Genomic DNA, 16,900 nt, shown 5'->3' on the forward strand with positions numbered 1-16,900 from the left:
AGAAAGAGAACATGCTATAGAATTATTTATGCACCTAGTAACACTGAAATAAATCAGTACTTGTTACTACAAAAATGTAACTTATTTATTCAGAGCTCAAATTCGTAATCTTTTTAAAAGTTTATCTATTTTATTTTTATTTTATGTATATAGAAAGAGATCGGTCTTGTTAGGGTTTCTATTTCTATGATGAAACACCATGAGCAAAGACAAGTTGGGGGGCTGTTATTCGGCTTACACTTCCACATCACTGTTCATCATTGAAGGGAGTCAGAACAAAAACTCAAGCAGGACAGGAACCTGGAGGCAGAAGCTGATGCGGAGGCCATGGAAGGTGCTGCTTACTGGCTTGCTTCTTGTGGCTTGCTCAGCCTACTTTCTTATAGAACCCAGGACCACCAGCCCAGGGATGGCACCACCCACAGTGGGTTGGGCCCTCCCTCATCAATCACTAATTAAGAAGTGCTCTACAACAGTGGTTCTCAATCTTCTTAAAGCTTAAACCCTTTAATACCTCCAATTGCAGTGACCCCCAACCATAAAATTATTTTCGTTGCTACTTCAGAACTGTAATTTTGCTACTGTTATGAATTGTAGTGTAAATATTTTTTAAGATAGAGGTTTGCAAAGGGGTTCTCAGGATGAGAACCACTGCTCTACAGGTTGCCTACAACCCAATCTTATGGAGGTGTTTTCTTAATTGAGGTTCCCTCCTCTCAGATGACTTTAGCTCGTGTCAAGTTGACATGAAATCAGCCAGCACAAATCTTAGAAAGCAGAAGCAGGACAGAAGGAAAATGAGTCAGGAGAGCCACTGATACGACATATGTTGATGGCCAACTTGCCATGGGCTATAAGGGAAATTAAATGAATTCTAGTGAAGACTGTTAAGAGGCATCTGTAGACCAGGCAGTGGTGGTGCATGCCTTTAATCCCAGCACTCGGGGGGCAGAGACAGGTGGATCTCTGTGAGTTCAAAGATAGGCTGGTTTACAGAGCTAGATCCAGGACAGGCCCCCAAAGCTACACAGAGAAACCCTGTCTTGAAAAAAAAGAACAAACAGCAGCAACAACAACAAAGAGGCATGCATTGAACATACTTTACCTCGGCTCATATAAGGGGCAGGGACCAAAATGAGGAACATATTCTCAAGCAGAAAGCTTGAACTATAAAGTGGACATTATTTGTGAGTATGGTGAAGGGGTTTTTGTGGCAACAATGAGACAAATAACTTATACAAGCACAAAGCCTAAATGGTTAAAAAAAAAAAAAGCCCTCCGTGTGTGATGCAATCAGAGTCGGCCTAGTTGAGATGTACCTCTCCATTCCACTGACATAGCTTCATTTTGAGAGTCAAGGAAATAGCCTTTAGTACCCTCCCAACTGTGGTGCGGGGCCTCTAACCCAGTCTCTGTGGTAACTTCAATTTCTCTTAGCCCTCTCCCACTCTGAGCTTCTACTTCCTTCAATTAGAAGGGCTGGTGACTTACTTTCTGAAATGCTGCCCACATTCTGTAGCCTAAAGTCTTGCATTTTGCCCAAACACTGCACCTATGAGTTGGTTGTGTGGATGGCACAAATTTCTAACAATATTGGGGTGAAGCTCGGAGCTTTCTAGTGGCATATGCTCTTCAGGATCTGGCCCAGCATCCCCTCCCCTCCGTGTATTCTAAGAATAGTTTTAGTCCCTCAGACCTGTCCAGCTGGCCTGCCTTTCCGCCGCAAAGATGCTTCACTGTCTTCTCAAACACACAGCCATCCTCTCTCCTCCTCGGCACTTTCACCCTCTGCCTTCTGTCCTGTGCGTTTACAAACCACTGCTTCTGTCTGGAGCGCTCTTTCCAGAACATAAGATTTAGCAGAAGTTTGGAAATTCAGTTTCCCCCCTGTTCATCCGAAATCATTCTCCATAAGTAGAAGGGAAGAGTCAAGATTTATTTCCTTGCCAATATCAATGATGCTCTCATAACCGTGTTTGTTCCTGAAGTAGCCATAGCTGACTTTCAAATGACGTTTACTTGTGGTATTCTACAAACTTCTAGCAGGTGCCTACCAGGGGTTGCTAAGTCATATGAATTGACAAGAGGAGACAGCTGCCTCTCCCCCCATTGTCTTCCAGCCTTCCTGGCTTAAATGTTTTCCACTTTTGTGTTATGCAGAACAACTTTATCTGAATCTTCCAAATGGACGTACACCAGAAATATTATTTATGAATGCTATCACGGTTGTTGAAATCTTAAGCTCTGCAGTGATGAGATCATTTCCTATTTTGAAATTCTAGTCTACCCTGTTGTCTGACACAGATGAGAATTTGAAACCAGTCAATTTCAAGGTATGGATAAATGTACGGATGTGAAGCTGCAGATCTCAGTGACCTGGGAGTTGCTGGGGGAGTCACTGGTGCTCGATGTAAGCTCATACCAGAATCAATAAATGCCTACTGATTTATTAAAGGTCTATTATGTGCAAGACATAAAAGGAACCCTGGGACTGAGATCTTTTCATTATACCTCTATGCCTCTATGCGTTTTGCCATGGAAACCCAACTTCCAGTCGACCCTCTTTCTATTTGTTTCTTTGGAAAGGCTGGGAGTGGCAGGTAAGAAAGCGAAATCAACAGGAATTCTCAGGGCTGCCATATCTCCATCTGGGGTTTTGTGCTGCCAATTCCCATTTTCTGAATGAGTTATTTCTGTGTCCCTTCGCAGCAGCCAGCACCGCAGTGCCTTGCATATATTACATGCTCAATGGATACTTGTCAACTGATTTTATACAAGCAAGTGACAGCATAAATACATTATGAAAAAACGAAGAGCTTGGGCTCTGAAAGAGTTAGGATTTTTTTCTTTAAAAAACAACACCAGAGTTAGGCTTAAAGTTCAAGTGGCCCCGCACGCACCCTGGCCTGGCTGTCTCTAAGCAGGCTGATCTGATAAGGTGCTAGGACCTTTGCTCCCTCTCTTCAACTGAAAGCATTCTCAGCTTGCCAGTGGCCCCCACTACCTGACTGGCTCAGGAGCTCTCCAGAGCAGAAATCTCCTCCTTCGCACGAGCAAAAGAAGATGCTGTCTAATTTGAGGATCCTGTTCAACAATGCAACCCTTAGAAAGGGTCACAATTCCGTGGTTCGAAATTTCCGGTAAGTGACAGAGAATGGGATCTGGTCAATCCTGAACGCTGGAATTATGTTCTGCAGGGGAGGGAGTGTCCACAGTGCTTCTTTCTGCTGAGTAAATTGTAGTAGCCCCCGTTCACAGTTGTATAAGACATCTCTAATTCTAGCTGAGTTTTCCTCTGTCCGTCATTGTATAGCTGGATTATGCCATGCTAACCAAGGCAAGTACAACAGACTAAATGCTCTTGACATCTTCCATTTGAATAGATTCTAAATGAGCTATTGGCTGAAGGAAACTAGAGGCAGGAATTTACAAGAGCCTTCTACTCTTACTTGGTTTTTCTGGAAAACAATGTGTCACTCTAGGTTGTCGGGACTAATTCAATTCTGAAAAGACAAAAAAAAAAAAAGCTTCAAATGTAAGTGAAGTGAACACTTGCAGAGCTGCCGCAAATGAAGCTTAAGGATCTGCGGCTACCGCTATCTACAGCTGGCTTTTCTTTCACTGAAGTAAAAATTTGAAACTCATCTCTGAAATTACTGGCATGTACAGCAAAGGAGTGTGTTTCCAATGAATTCATTACAAAAGCTTATCTACTGACCTCTAACAGACACGGAGCACACGGGTGAAGTTGGCATGCCATGCGCCAGTGATGAAGGGGGGGCAAGAGGAATTAGCTGATTAACAAACTCATTAGGGGCAGAAAGCTTCCAGAATAGTTGTTTGATGACAATCAGAATTTCGCCAGAGCCTTTTTGCACTCTAAACCTACCAGCAAAAGGATTACTAAGGGGAGGTTCCAGTTGGCAGTTTTCTCTCACTATTAAGAAATGTATCTGTTGCCAGGCAGTGGTGGTACACACCCTTTAATCCCACCACTTGGGAGGTAGAGGCAGGAAGATGTCTGTGAGTTCGAGGTCAGCCTGGTCTACGAGAGCTAGTTCCAGGACAGGCTCCAAAGCTACAGAGAAACCCTGTCTTGAAAAACAAAACAAAACAAAAAAAACCCCAAAAAAACAAACAAAAAAAAAAGGTTTCTGTCAGTCAGTTTGTGGTGGTGGTACGTACATGCAGTTAATCCCAGCACTTAGGAGCTTGAGGCCTGCTTGGTCTACAGAATGAGACCCAGGATACCAAAGGCTACAACCAGTGAAACCCTGTCTTGAAAAACAAACGACAAAAGAAATGTATCGGTGACAGTGGTCCTTGGGCTTCCTTGCTCTCAATTACCTGATAGATCTAGGTTCACTGGCCTCCATCTTTAGCACCCCTTCTTTGGTATACTGCTCTCAGGTGCAAGACTAATATTATACATGATATTGTAAAGTAATCCCATGTTATCAGTCCAGCTGAGAACCTAACTCATCTAGCCATGCCTTCTTTTATTTTATAGATAGATAGGATAAGTAGAGCCCAGGGAAATTGTGGTGTCTTATCACTTAGTGCCAGAGGCACATCATTTAAATAAATCCTTAAAATCACCTGGGGGGTGGGGGAAACCTTCAGGTTTTAACGAGCTATGGAAATAATCCCTGAAAGTATAGTCTCCCTTGAGGTTTTGGAATCTATAGCGATGGCCTCCAGCCTTGGCAGCATTACTAATTGGCTGCATGACCTGGAGCAAGTCACTGAATGTTTCTGCAATGCACTTCCCCTACAAAATGGATGGGGCAAAATATATGCTCTATATTATAGGGTAGTTCAATCACTCATTCAACAAATACTTATTGAGTCCCCAATTTGGTCCACTCAGTATGCATCGTGTTTGAGAAGCAATGGTAGATAAGGCGTGCTGGCTAGTTTTAGGTTCTCTTGACACAAGTTAGAGTTATCTGAGAGGAGGGAATCTTAACTGAGAAAATGTGTCCACAAGATGGGGCTGTAGGCAAACCTGTAGGGTATTTTCTTAATTAGTGATTGATGGGAAAGGGGCCAGCCCATTGTGGGTGGTGCCAGGTCTGGGTTGGTGGTCCCAAGTTCTATAAGAAAGCAGGCTGAGCAAGCCCTGTGAGCAGGTCAGTCAACAGCAGCCCTGAATGGCCTCTGCACCTACTTCTGTTCAGGTTGGGTCCTTGTCCTGACTTCCTTCAGTGCTGAACAGCGCTGTGGAAGCATGAGCTAAACAAACCTTTTCTTACCCAAGATGTTTTGGCCATGGTAATTTCATCACAGCAATAGAAACCCTAATCACGACATAAAATATTTTATTCCAGTCACATAAAGTCACGCTCTAGTGATAATCGAGATAATTTGTGCAAAAGCTGTAAAATAACAGATAAATGCTCCCTGTTTTTCACTCCACCTCACTGGGTAACATCAGATAAAAAGGTGGTTCCATTTTATAGTTTTCAACAACAACAAAAAAAATCACTGAATCTAAAATACCATGGTGAATAAACAGCCAATGCTTAGAACTTAGACATACATTCTTTTTAGCAGGTTATATGCAACCTTAATTTTTATAATCCTAGCAGGTTGAATTTTATAAGAAAAACCTCTCCCAAATAGTTGTCTTCTTTGACCAGTACTAATATTCTCTTATTCGTATCTACTAACCTCAGTACTAATATTCTTTTATTCGTATCTACTAACCTCAGTACTAATATTCTAAAATCCTAGTGAGCCATTTCTAAAGCCAAACAGAATCTGGAGCAAAATCAGCTGAATTAGCCCAAAACTGTACTGGCTTTTTGAAAATCCTAGTGTCATCTAGATTTTTGAGAAAATGAATGGTATATGTCCGATGAAAAATAAGAGAATGCTGTGTGATGGTTAGTCTCTTCAACTTGACTGGACTGAGTAGCATCTAGGATATTAGGAAAACATAGCTCTAGTGTGTTAGAGAGAATGAACTCATTAGGAAACCTTGCCTATTCTCTCTGCTTTCTGGCCACCATAATGTAAGTTGCTTTTCTATGACGCATTGTTTCAAACACAATAAACTGAACTTCCTGAAATGACTTTCTCCCGTAAGTTGTCTATTTAATTTCTCCCGTAAGTTGTCTATTGTCTGTTTAATGGCGATGACACAAGAGCTATGGACACGCACTGAAAGGCTCTGCATAGGGTATTCTCATGTAGTGTGTGTATTTGGTATTCCTACTGCTTTATTTAGACAAACTAGCTACATGGAGATTAATTCCAAACTGTCAGTCTCTATCATGCCTCTCAGACTTTGACAGGGCTCCTTGATAACCGAGGAAAGCTCCTTGTAAACACTGTTACTCTTTTGCTTTGATTTTCTGCCTTCACCCAAATTTGAGCTCTTTCTCTCTTTTCCATCTCTGGGAGAGGAGGGTCCCCGTTACACAGCATACCATATGAATTTACCACTAGAGACTAACAGGAAGTACGCGATTAGGATTTTGGCAGTGCCACAAAGCCGAGATTTAATAGAAGTGTATAGTCATATACTGAAATGTATGTGATAAAATAATGGCCGAAGTGGTACTGAAACCATCTACGCAGACACCTGGATCAATCAATTTTAGCCAATTAAATTTTTTCTTTTCTTTTTTTCAAAATCAATAAGGTCAGACAGGAAGAATGGCGAAAACAGCAAATCATCAGGCATCTTATCTCATGCACAAGGCTGTGGAGCCTGGCTGGGGCTGGAGAATAGTGCTCTATGATTTGTTGCCAGTTAGGGAAACCACTTATGGCTTTTAAAGAAACCACTAAAAATCTCTTTCTTTGTCAGAGAAGACCAATTTATAAGTGCACTTCAATTTCATCTTCCAAATAGAAATTTCTTCAGCGAATATTGAGCTAAGCCAGCCAATTCTGTGGAGGTTATGGATTGGAGCCGGAGGTGACTGGCTTTCGGGTATTTCATTCCAGACCTCCACAAGGACTCACATGACTCATTGTGCTTCCTTTGTCCCACACATACACACACGGACACTCGGATGAAGTGATCAGAGACATTGCGTAGAGGAGAGGCAAACATGATCGATCTTTGATTGTGTTTTAACATCAAAATTCAAATGATTTAAAACAGTTTTCCTATTGTGACCTCACAAACGCATACAAGGCATGGGGCCAAACTGGAATGGCCAACAGTGGATCCCCCCATTTACCACTTAGTAATTTAGTTAAAATAATGGAAACCACATATTTTTAGCACTCTCGTGTTAGATAGGAAAAGTCTTCAGGCTTTTAGCAATAGGTCCACACAAAGCCGGTGCTCGTCTGTATTCTTCAGTTCTCAAACAAGTACCACAATTTTTCAATATTGATGTTCTAAAATGTTTTTAGAAATAGTCACTGAATTATCAACAATAATTTACAGCACATGTAACAACAGTAAGGAAGGTTTCAAATAATTTTGTTAAAATTATTATAGCTGCTAGTAATAAAGATTTTAAATTTGGATAATTTTAAATGGATCCAAGGGGATCCATTCAAGAGCTTTGTGAAAATGAAGCCCCTTGACTGCCTTCTAATGTACCCCTTTAAGAAAGAAGGTGAATGGAATTTAAGTTGGCCATTGTAAATTCTTGTGGTTATGAACTTTATGGATGTTGTGAAAGAGAAAGACATGAAGAACCATTGACTTAGTTCCCTGACTCAGCTTTTCCGAAAAGAAATTGACGCCAGAGGTGGCAAATGAACTCCTCAAGGTCATAGTGTGTTCCTGTGCCTAGGCCTGCAATTCAACTACTTAAAAGTAATTACTCAACTTTGAAACTTTGAATCCTCCAAATTAACGAGTCTGACCAACCTACAATGGTTCAATATCCTTTTTCAGATATAGCCAGAATATGCCAATAAATAAAGAAAAATAAGGGAATATATATTGACTTTCACATTACTGCAAAGGTAAGGAAGCATCAAAATCTTAATCATGAGTCCCATTGGCTCTCTCTTATGTTTCCAAAAGCTAAAGCCTTCATTAAGTTCTCTGGAGGGATCAGAGGATCATTTAAAGGCAGGTTTTCCCTTCTCTGGAAAAGTCAGTTTCTAACAGAGCACATTTTATACAAATCAAGCAGTTTCTCTTTCAATGAAATACCATTTTTCCAAGAACACATCCAAGTCGTTGTCCCCCCCTCACACACACACCAATTAGTCTGTCAGAACTGGAAAATGCAGACTGTAGTGACGAAAGGCTTTATGCTGCCAGTAGCCCATGGGCTTCCATTTTCTAGTGAGAAAGATACTTGGGTAAACCTCATATATGACTCTTTGCTGAGCTTCTTACAAGTTAGTGATTTGGGCTTAAGAAGGCTCTTCATTTATTTTTTTTCAAATGGTGTAATTTGAGGAACTACTTGTGCTTTTTTCAAAGGCTCTGGCTCTAATTAGACTGCAAATTGGTTTTTAAATCTTATTTTATTTTACATCTGAATCGACACATGCTATTTGTATATATTTGTTACAAGGCACAAAATATTTATGATGGAGGAGGGTCATCTTTTTATTTGTTGTTTCATTGGTTAAGTAATAAAGAAACTGCTTGGCCTCTGATAGGACAGAAAATTAGGTAGGTAGAGTAGACAAAACAGAATGCTGGGAGAAAGAAGCTGAGTCAGTGAGTCGCCATGATTCTCCCACTCCAGACAGACGCAGGTTAAGATCTTCCCTGGTAAGCCACCTCGTGGGCTACACAGATTATTAGAAATGGGTTAGATCAATATGTAAGAGCTAGCCAATAAGAGGCTGGAACTAATGGGCCAAGCAGTGTTTAAAAGAATACAGTTTCCATGTAATTATTTCGGGTATAAAGCTAGCCATGCAGGCAGCTGGGTGCCAGGGACGCAGCCCACCGTACTTCTACATATTTAGACTCATGTATATGAATCTAATATTGAGTAAAGCCCAACTACAGGTAATTCGTACACATCATCTTGATAGCATTGATGGAAAATCTGTACAGAGTTCTCATTTGCCCCAATGGTTTGTTCTTTCTGTTATATGTGAGCAGAAGAATGATAATGTGGGATTCTAGCTGGAACTCATTGGCAGGGGACTTCCTGGCATGCACAAGGCCCTGGAAATTCCCCATATTTCAATAAGATAAAATAAAACAAAATGTATTTCTAAAAAAAGGAGAATGATAATGTAGCTTCATTCTGGTTTGAGAAGTGATTTCTTGTTTAATTTTCATCTCTTTCTTATATGCGTTAGCACAATAAGGGTAAATACTTCGTGGGAAACATGAAGAGTGGTTTGTGTGGTGCTGGGAAGAGGGCTCAGTTACCAGGAGCCTGTACTGCTCTCGCACAAGACCTAAGTTTGCTTCCTAGCACAGACATCTGGCAGCTTACAAACACTTCTAACCCCAGCCCCGGGGAACGAGGGTCCCTAGGCCAAGCAGGAACCCGCATTTCCATGCACATACCCCCTCCACCAGCCACACAAACAAAAATGAAACAAATCTCTTTTGAGAAAGAGTGATTCATGCCTTAGTTTGGGTGTTCCTGAGCTAGAGCAGGCTGTGTCTGATCGGAATTGGGACTTAGTAACACTGTCAGCACCTTTACCTGACTCATTCACCCCAAAGAGGACAATGTTGAACAAGGACTGGGAAAAAAGAGCTTTGTGTCTCAGTTCTTTTAATTGTGGAGCTCTTGTGCTTTTCTCTAATTTGTGTTAGCTTAGGAAAGAGGTGTGGCAGTTTCATTTTGCAGCTAAGGCAAGTTCTATGAGTTGAGAATAAACAGGATAGGAATTAAACTAAGGCCATTGTGTTTGCTTTCCTTTAATGATAAATTTTCCTGGTTAGTTCGTGGTATCTATGAAAAACAACTTTTTTCCCAAGCTAACATTTCCTGCCCCACCTTCTGGATAGAATTCAAAAAGATAATGACTGCTGTAATTAATTTTCAATGGTATAAACAGGTTGAGCTACGTTTATTTAATCTTAATCATTTTTCTAGTCAATAAGTCCTAACATATTGGTGTCTCAAAATGTAGCATATCTATTTATCTATATTTTTGGCCCAGAGAACCATTTCAATTCATTCTGTCCAAAAGGGGCTTATGGTCCACTATTGCCATGCTTACAATCCAGCCATCTTGGTGTGGTGGGCACACATTGATGCCACCTGTTTTTCCCATTAGGATTTGAGATTTGGGCACCTGACCTAAAGAGATATGCCTTAGGATGTACTCTCATTTCTGAATCCACACCCATTCATTGTTCTCAGTAGATGAAATCCTGTGACAGAGTAGCTGAGTCCTAGGGGAGTCTCAGCTTCAGCAATATTCTAGGCTACAATTAATATTTTCCATGCCTCACAAGTCTTTGAGTTGAATCCGCATGAAACTGTAGAACCAACAACTGGCTATGAAATTGTTGATTGTGCCTCTGTTCGAAAGGCACTAATTACAAAGCCAGAGCAACTGAATGAAGAATAAGTTATCAACTTAAATGCAGAAAATGGTTGTAAGGAAAGAACAAAGTTGTCTGTGAGGTAGTGATACTGACTGCACACTTGATATTAAAAAATTCCGAGATAATATACAGCATCGGAAGTGCAAAGGATAAATCACTAGACGTTAATCCTGTCTGAAGAAGGAATATGGCAATTCACCAAAAGACTAGAAGAGAGCCTTGCTCTGTTTGAAAAGATATATGATTAAAAAAAATCGAGCACTGTGAAATCTTGATAGATTTCACAAAGGAACAAAGCATTGCAAGTTTCACTGTTTTTTTCAATGTGTACTAAAGACACATCAGCTGTGATGCTTTTGCGATTCTCTGCATGTTTATGGTGGACAGTAGGGGAGCTTTTAATGCTCTGGAAAGGAGGTTTTTTTAATTTAGACATTTTCATGGTTAACAAGATTAATTCAGTTTTTATCATTTTATTTTATTTTATTATTTTTTATGAAAAAATTTCCACCTCCTCCCCTCCTTCCATTTCCCTCCCCCTCCCCCTGCTTCCCCTCCCTCTCCAGTCCAAAGAGCAGTCAGGGTTCCCTGCCCTGTGGGAAGTTCAAGGTCCTGCCCCCTCCATCCAGGTCTAGGAAGGTGAGCATCCAAACAGACTAGGCTCCCACAAAGCCACTACATGCAGTAGAATCAAAACCCAGTGTCATTATCATTGGCTTCTCAGTCAGCCCTCATTGTCAGCCACATTCAGAGAGTCCGGTTTGATCACATGCTCCATCAATTCCAGTCCAGCTGGCTTTGGTGAGCTCCCATTAGATCAGCTCCACCATCTCAGTGGGTGGACACACCCCTCGTGGTCCTGACTTCTTTGCTCATGTTCTCCCTCCTTCTGCTCCTCATTTGGACTTTGGGAGCTCAGTCCAGTGCTCCAATGTGGGTCTCTGTCTCTATCTCCATCCATTACCAGATGAAGGTTCTATGGTGATATGCAAGATATTCATCAGTGTGGCTATAGGATAAGGCCAGTTCAGGCACCCTCTTCTCAGCTGCCCAAGGAACAAGCTGGGAGCATCTCCTTGGACACCTGAGAACCCTCTAGAGTCAAGTTTCTTGCGAACCCTAAAATGGCTTCCTTAATTAAGATATCTACTTCCCTGCTCCCATATCCACCCTTCCTCCATCCCAACCATCCCATTCCTCCAAGCTCTCCCCATCCTCCCCTTCTCCCTTCTCTCTCCCCATCTCCCCTTACTCCCACACCACCCCTACCCCCGTGCTCCCAACTTTGGCAATCTTGTCTACTTCAAATATCCAGGAGGATAACTATATATTTTTCTCTGGGTTCACATTCTTATTTAGCTTCTCTAGGATCATGAATTATAGGCTCAATGTCCTTTATTTATGGCTAGAATCCACTAATGAGTGAGAATATACCGTATTCATCTTTTTGGGTCTGGGTTATCTCACTCAGGATAGTGTTTTCTATTTCCATTCATTTGCATGCAAAATTCAAGATGTCATTGTTTTTTACCGCTGAGTAGTACTGTAATGCGTATATATCCCACATTTTCTTTATCCATTCTTCCATTGTGGGACATCTAGGTTATTTCGAGGTTCTGGCTATTACAAATAATGCTGCTATGAACATAGTTGAACAAATGCTTTTGTAGTATGATAGGACATCTCTTGGGTATATTCCCAAGAGTGGTATTGCTGGATCCTGGGGTAGATTGATCCCGTTTAGAAGTCACAGAACAATAGTGATTTTCCCACTAATTATTAATGTCAGTTTGTATTATTTCCGATTTAATGCTTATTTATTACCTAACACTACCATGCCAAGGTAGAAAACATTTTGCATGTTTTCTAAAGCAAGCTTTGGAGGCTTTTACACTAAGTGAATTAAAGTGGTCACTGAAGGACAGCTAGGATATAATTTCACAGACCTATCACACCAAAACTAGTCCGGCATAGAGGAACAGAGACTGCAGCAGTGGTGAGGCCAGAGAATGAGGCATATGAATATAAAGTTTGGGTTATGCTACACAAACAAGTTCTGAATGCTCTTTACGGTGCAGTAGTTGTGATTTTTAGGATGGTATTTTCCACATCAACATTTGCAAAGAGACTAGATTTTCTTACTGCAAAACAAAGGCAAAGACACAAGGAGTCTCCGGTCAGGAAAGTGAGTCTGCTAACGGTTGGTACTAGAACAGTCTCTGCACAATGAGAATGAGGGCAGCATTATCAGCTGATGCTGTGGAAAATCAAGCTTTTGTCCCCCACACTTTATGAGAATAGTCAGCAGCTTCTGCTGTATATAAACTTACAGATTAAAGGGTTTGGGACAAAAAATAGACAGACATGTTTGCCTACTACTTGTACATTAGTACTCACCTTTTCAGTCAGTGGAGAAATATATCAGCATCTTATTATGAATCTCAATGGCAGGACATTGACACTAAGCCTTAAACATGGGATTTAACATATACAAGAATAAATATTAGGAAGACCTGGAGACCATATACCTCCTCCAACCTGTCTTTTTTTTTTTTTTAAAGAGGGGTAATAAGATCAAGGAGTTAGAAGCTTTGAATCACTAAAAGGCATTGATCCTCCTTTCTGTTTTCTTTCATAAAAATCAGGAAGAAAATTTAAGGTGTTTGAAAAAGAATTTGTCCTTTTTGTTTCCAAATCTATTTCATGAAATTCATCTAGAACAATACCTATTTAAAGTCTATGACTATTATTATTACAATGATTATGATTATGATGATGATGATGATGATGATGATGATGATGATGATGATGATGATACCCACAGAGGCTTGAAGAGAATGCTGGATCCCCTGGGAGCTGGAGTTGTCAATGTTTCTGAGGCACCACGTTGGTGCTAGGGATCTAATCCGGCTCTTCTAGAAGCTCAGTCAACACTCCTGACTGCTGAGCCACCACTGCATCCCCACTCTATGGCTTTCTTCTTGTTTGTTTGTTTGTTTAATGAAACTAGGAATCATGCAAGTGCTCAGGAGTTAGAAAATGTATACCAAAATTCTTCAGAGGATGGTAGGAAGAGCTAGGCAGTTAATCCTTTAAGGACACAGGGTTGGAAACTCAGCTTTTGTGTGCTCCAAAAATAACCAGAAGACTGAGCTTGAATGCCAGGCCAAAAGTAAAGCCTTAAAATGAGCCCAGGAGTTTGTTTTCTTATTGTTGTTAAGTACGAATCCAACAGCTATAGTGGCATTTTCCATATTCCATGAAACACAGGAAGTGGAGTTTTCCAACAGAATGTTTTATGCTTTAAAACTAATCTTAAAGGATCTTAGCTGGCGTCATCCTTGTGAATTCCTGGGACTTTTCCCTAATGCCAGGTTTCTTTCTAGCACCATAATGACTCCCTCAATCAAAATAGCACTTTCCTTGCTCTCCGTCTCCGTCCTTCCCCTATCTCGATCCTCTCTTTCCCGCATGTTCTCCTACCCCTTCCTCTTCTCTTCCCCTTCTACCTTCCCTTCTCCCCCCACCCCCATGCTCCTTATTTCTCAGGAGACCTTGTCTCTTTCGCCTTCCCATGGAGATTCATGTTTGTTTCTCTTAGGGTTCTCCTTGCTACCTAGCTTCTCTGGGGTTGTGGACTATAGGCTGGTTATCCTTTACATTACATCTAATAGCCACTTATGAGTGAGTACATACCTGTGTCTTTCTGGGTTTGGGTTACCTCACTCAGGATGTTTTTTTTTTTAGTTCCCTTCATTTGCATGCAAATTCTAAGATAGTATTCATTTATTTATTTATTTTAACACTGAGTCTCCACTGTATAAACGTACCACATTTTCTTTATCCACTCTTCAGTTGAAGGGCATCTAGATTGTTTTCAAGTTCTGGCTATTACAAATAATGCTGCTATGAACATAGTTGAGCAAATGTCCTTGTAGTATGATTGAGTATCACTTGGGTATATACCTAAGAATGGTATTTAGGTAAGTTGATTTCCAACTTTCTGAGAAACTGCCATACTGATTTCCAGAGGGATTGTACAAGTTTGCATTCCCACCAGCAATGGATGAGTGTTCCCCTTACTTTGCATCCTCTCCAACATAAGCTGTCATTGGTGTTTTTTATCTTAACCATTCTAACAGGTGTAAGATGGTATCTCAGTCATTTTGATTTGTATTTGTCTGATGACTACATGTAGTCAGGGGCTGCTCATTCTTTCCCGGCTTCTCAGACCCAAAATAATTACACTGCTTGGCCAATCACTTAAGCATATTGCTAGCTAGATCTTATATCTTAAATTAACCCATTTCTATTATTTTATATTTTACCACGAGGCTCGTGGTTTACCAGTAAAGTTCTTGGGCACATCTGTCTCCTCCAGCAGCTACATGGCATCTCAACTGACTCTGCTTTCTTTCTCCCAGCATTCAGTTTAGTTTTCCTGCCTAGCTCTACTCTGCCCTATCAGGTCAAAGTTGTTTCTTTATTCATTAACCAATAAAAGCAACACATATACAGAAGGACTTCCCACATCAACTAAGGCTGTTGAACAATACTTTAAGTGTATCTCAGCCTGTTGAGAATTTTTTGTTGAGAATTCTCTGTTTATATCTATACCCTATTTTTTAATTGAATTATTTGGTATTTTGATGTCTAGTTTCTTGAGTTCTTTATATATTTTGGAGATCAGTCATCTATCTGATGTGGAGTTGGTAAAGATCTTTTCCCATTCTGTAGGCTGCTGTTTTGTCTTATTGATTGTGTCCTTTGCCTTACAAAAGCTTCTTAGTTTCAGAAGGTCCCATTTATTAATTGTTGCTCTCAGTGTCTGTGCTACTGGTGTTATACTTAGGAAGTGATCTCCTGTGTCTATGCATTCAAGGCTACTCCCCACTCTCTCTTCTATGAGGTTTAGTGAATCTGGATTTATTTTGAGGTCTTTGATCCATTTGGACTTGAGTTTTACGCATGGGAATAGATACGGATCTCGTTTCATTCTTCTACAAGTTGATATGCACTTATGCCAGCACCATCTGTTGAAGATGCTTTCTTTTTTCCATTATATAATTTTAGCTTCTTTGTCAAGAATCAGGTGTTCATAGGTGCATGGATTAATATCAGGGTCTTTGATTCTATTTCATTGGTCCACTTGTTTGTTTTTATGCCAATACCAAGCTGTTTTCATTACTGTAGCACTATAATAGAGCTTGATGTCAGGAATGGTGATGCCCCCAGAAGTTCCTTTATTGTAGAGGATTGTTTTGGCTATCCTGTTTGTTTGTTTGTTTGTTTGTTTGTTTTGTATGACGTTGAGTATTGTTCTTTCGAGGTCTGTGAAGAAAGACCCTAAACTATAGTGGAGAGAGAGCCTGAACTGGCCTTCCCCTGTAATCAGATTAATGACTACCTTATTGTCATCATAGAACTTTCATTCAGCAACTGATGGAAACATTCACAATGAAACACTGGGCTGAGGAGAAGAGAGGGAGGAGTGAGAATATGAACAAGGGGTGAAGACCATGATGGGTTCATCCACTGAAACAGCTGATCTGACCTAATGGGAGCTCACCAATTCTGGTCAGACACGGAAGGAAGCAGCATAGGACCAAACTAGGCCCTTGAAATGTGGGTGACAGGTGTATGGCTAGGGCAGACTCTGGGGCTACTGGCAGTGGAACCAGAATTTATTTCCTACTTCTTGAACTGGCTTTTTGGAGCCCATTCTCTTTGGAGGGATACCTTGCTCAGTCCTGATATGGTGTGGGAGGGTCTTGCCTCAACATGCTTTCTCAGACTTTATTGACTCCCCATGAAGAATGGGTGGGACTAGGGAGGGGGAAGATGGAGGGAGCAGGAGGAGGAAAGGGAGTGGGAACTAGGATTGGTATGTAAAATGAAAAAAAAATATTCCAGAATAGATAGGGCTATACAGAGAAACACTGTCTCAAAAAAAAATTTAAAAAAGGAAAATCAAAGCCAAACACAAAAAATTAAACTTCATAAAACTGTAATGTAAAAAGGCAAATGTTTTTTTAAAAAGGCTGGCTATACATAATGAAATACTACTTAATCTTAAAAAAGAAATTCCTGCTGTTTACAACAACATGGATGAAATTAAAGAATATTCAACCAAATTAAATACATCAAGTGCAGAAAGACAAAAAAAAGAAAGAAAGAAATTTTCAAAATTAAAAAAATAGAGTCCAGTTTTATCCCATGCTTTTTCAGTCACAGTCCAGCTGGTCTTGGTGAGCTCTCAGTAGATCAGCTCCACTGTCTCAGTGGGTGGGTGCATCCCTCGTGGTCCCGACTTCTTTGCTCATGTTCTCCCTCCTTCTGCTCCTCATTGGGACCTTGGGAGCTCAGTCCAGTGCTCCAGTGTGGGTCTCTGTCTCTATCTCCATCCATCACCAGATGAAGGTTCTATGATGATATGCAAGATAT

At 40.7% G+C, this 16,900-nt stretch overlaps 1 protein-coding gene across 1 annotated transcript in view; it reads left to right on the forward strand.

Annotated features, from left to right (window-relative positions):
• The first annotated feature begins 2,978 nt into the window (after positions 1–2,978).
• The window catches only part of LOC121442570 (ornithine transcarbamylase, mitochondrial), a 74,829-nt gene continuing 60,907 nt past the window's right edge, over positions 2,979–16,900 (forward strand). The window contains exon 1 of the mRNA XM_041644153.1: positions 2,979–3,140. Coding sequence (XP_041500087.1) covers positions 3,064–3,140 — 77 coding nt within the window. The 5' untranslated portion in view covers positions 2,979–3,063. The remainder of the gene's footprint in view (positions 3,141–16,900) is intronic.

The sequence above is a fragment of the Microtus oregoni genome, unplaced genomic scaffold (genome assembly GCF_018167655.1).
Source record: "Microtus oregoni isolate MIOR12 unplaced genomic scaffold, Mior012 000092F_000, whole genome shotgun sequence".
Classification (NCBI taxonomy): Eukaryota; Metazoa; Chordata; class Mammalia; order Rodentia; family Cricetidae; genus Microtus; species Microtus oregoni.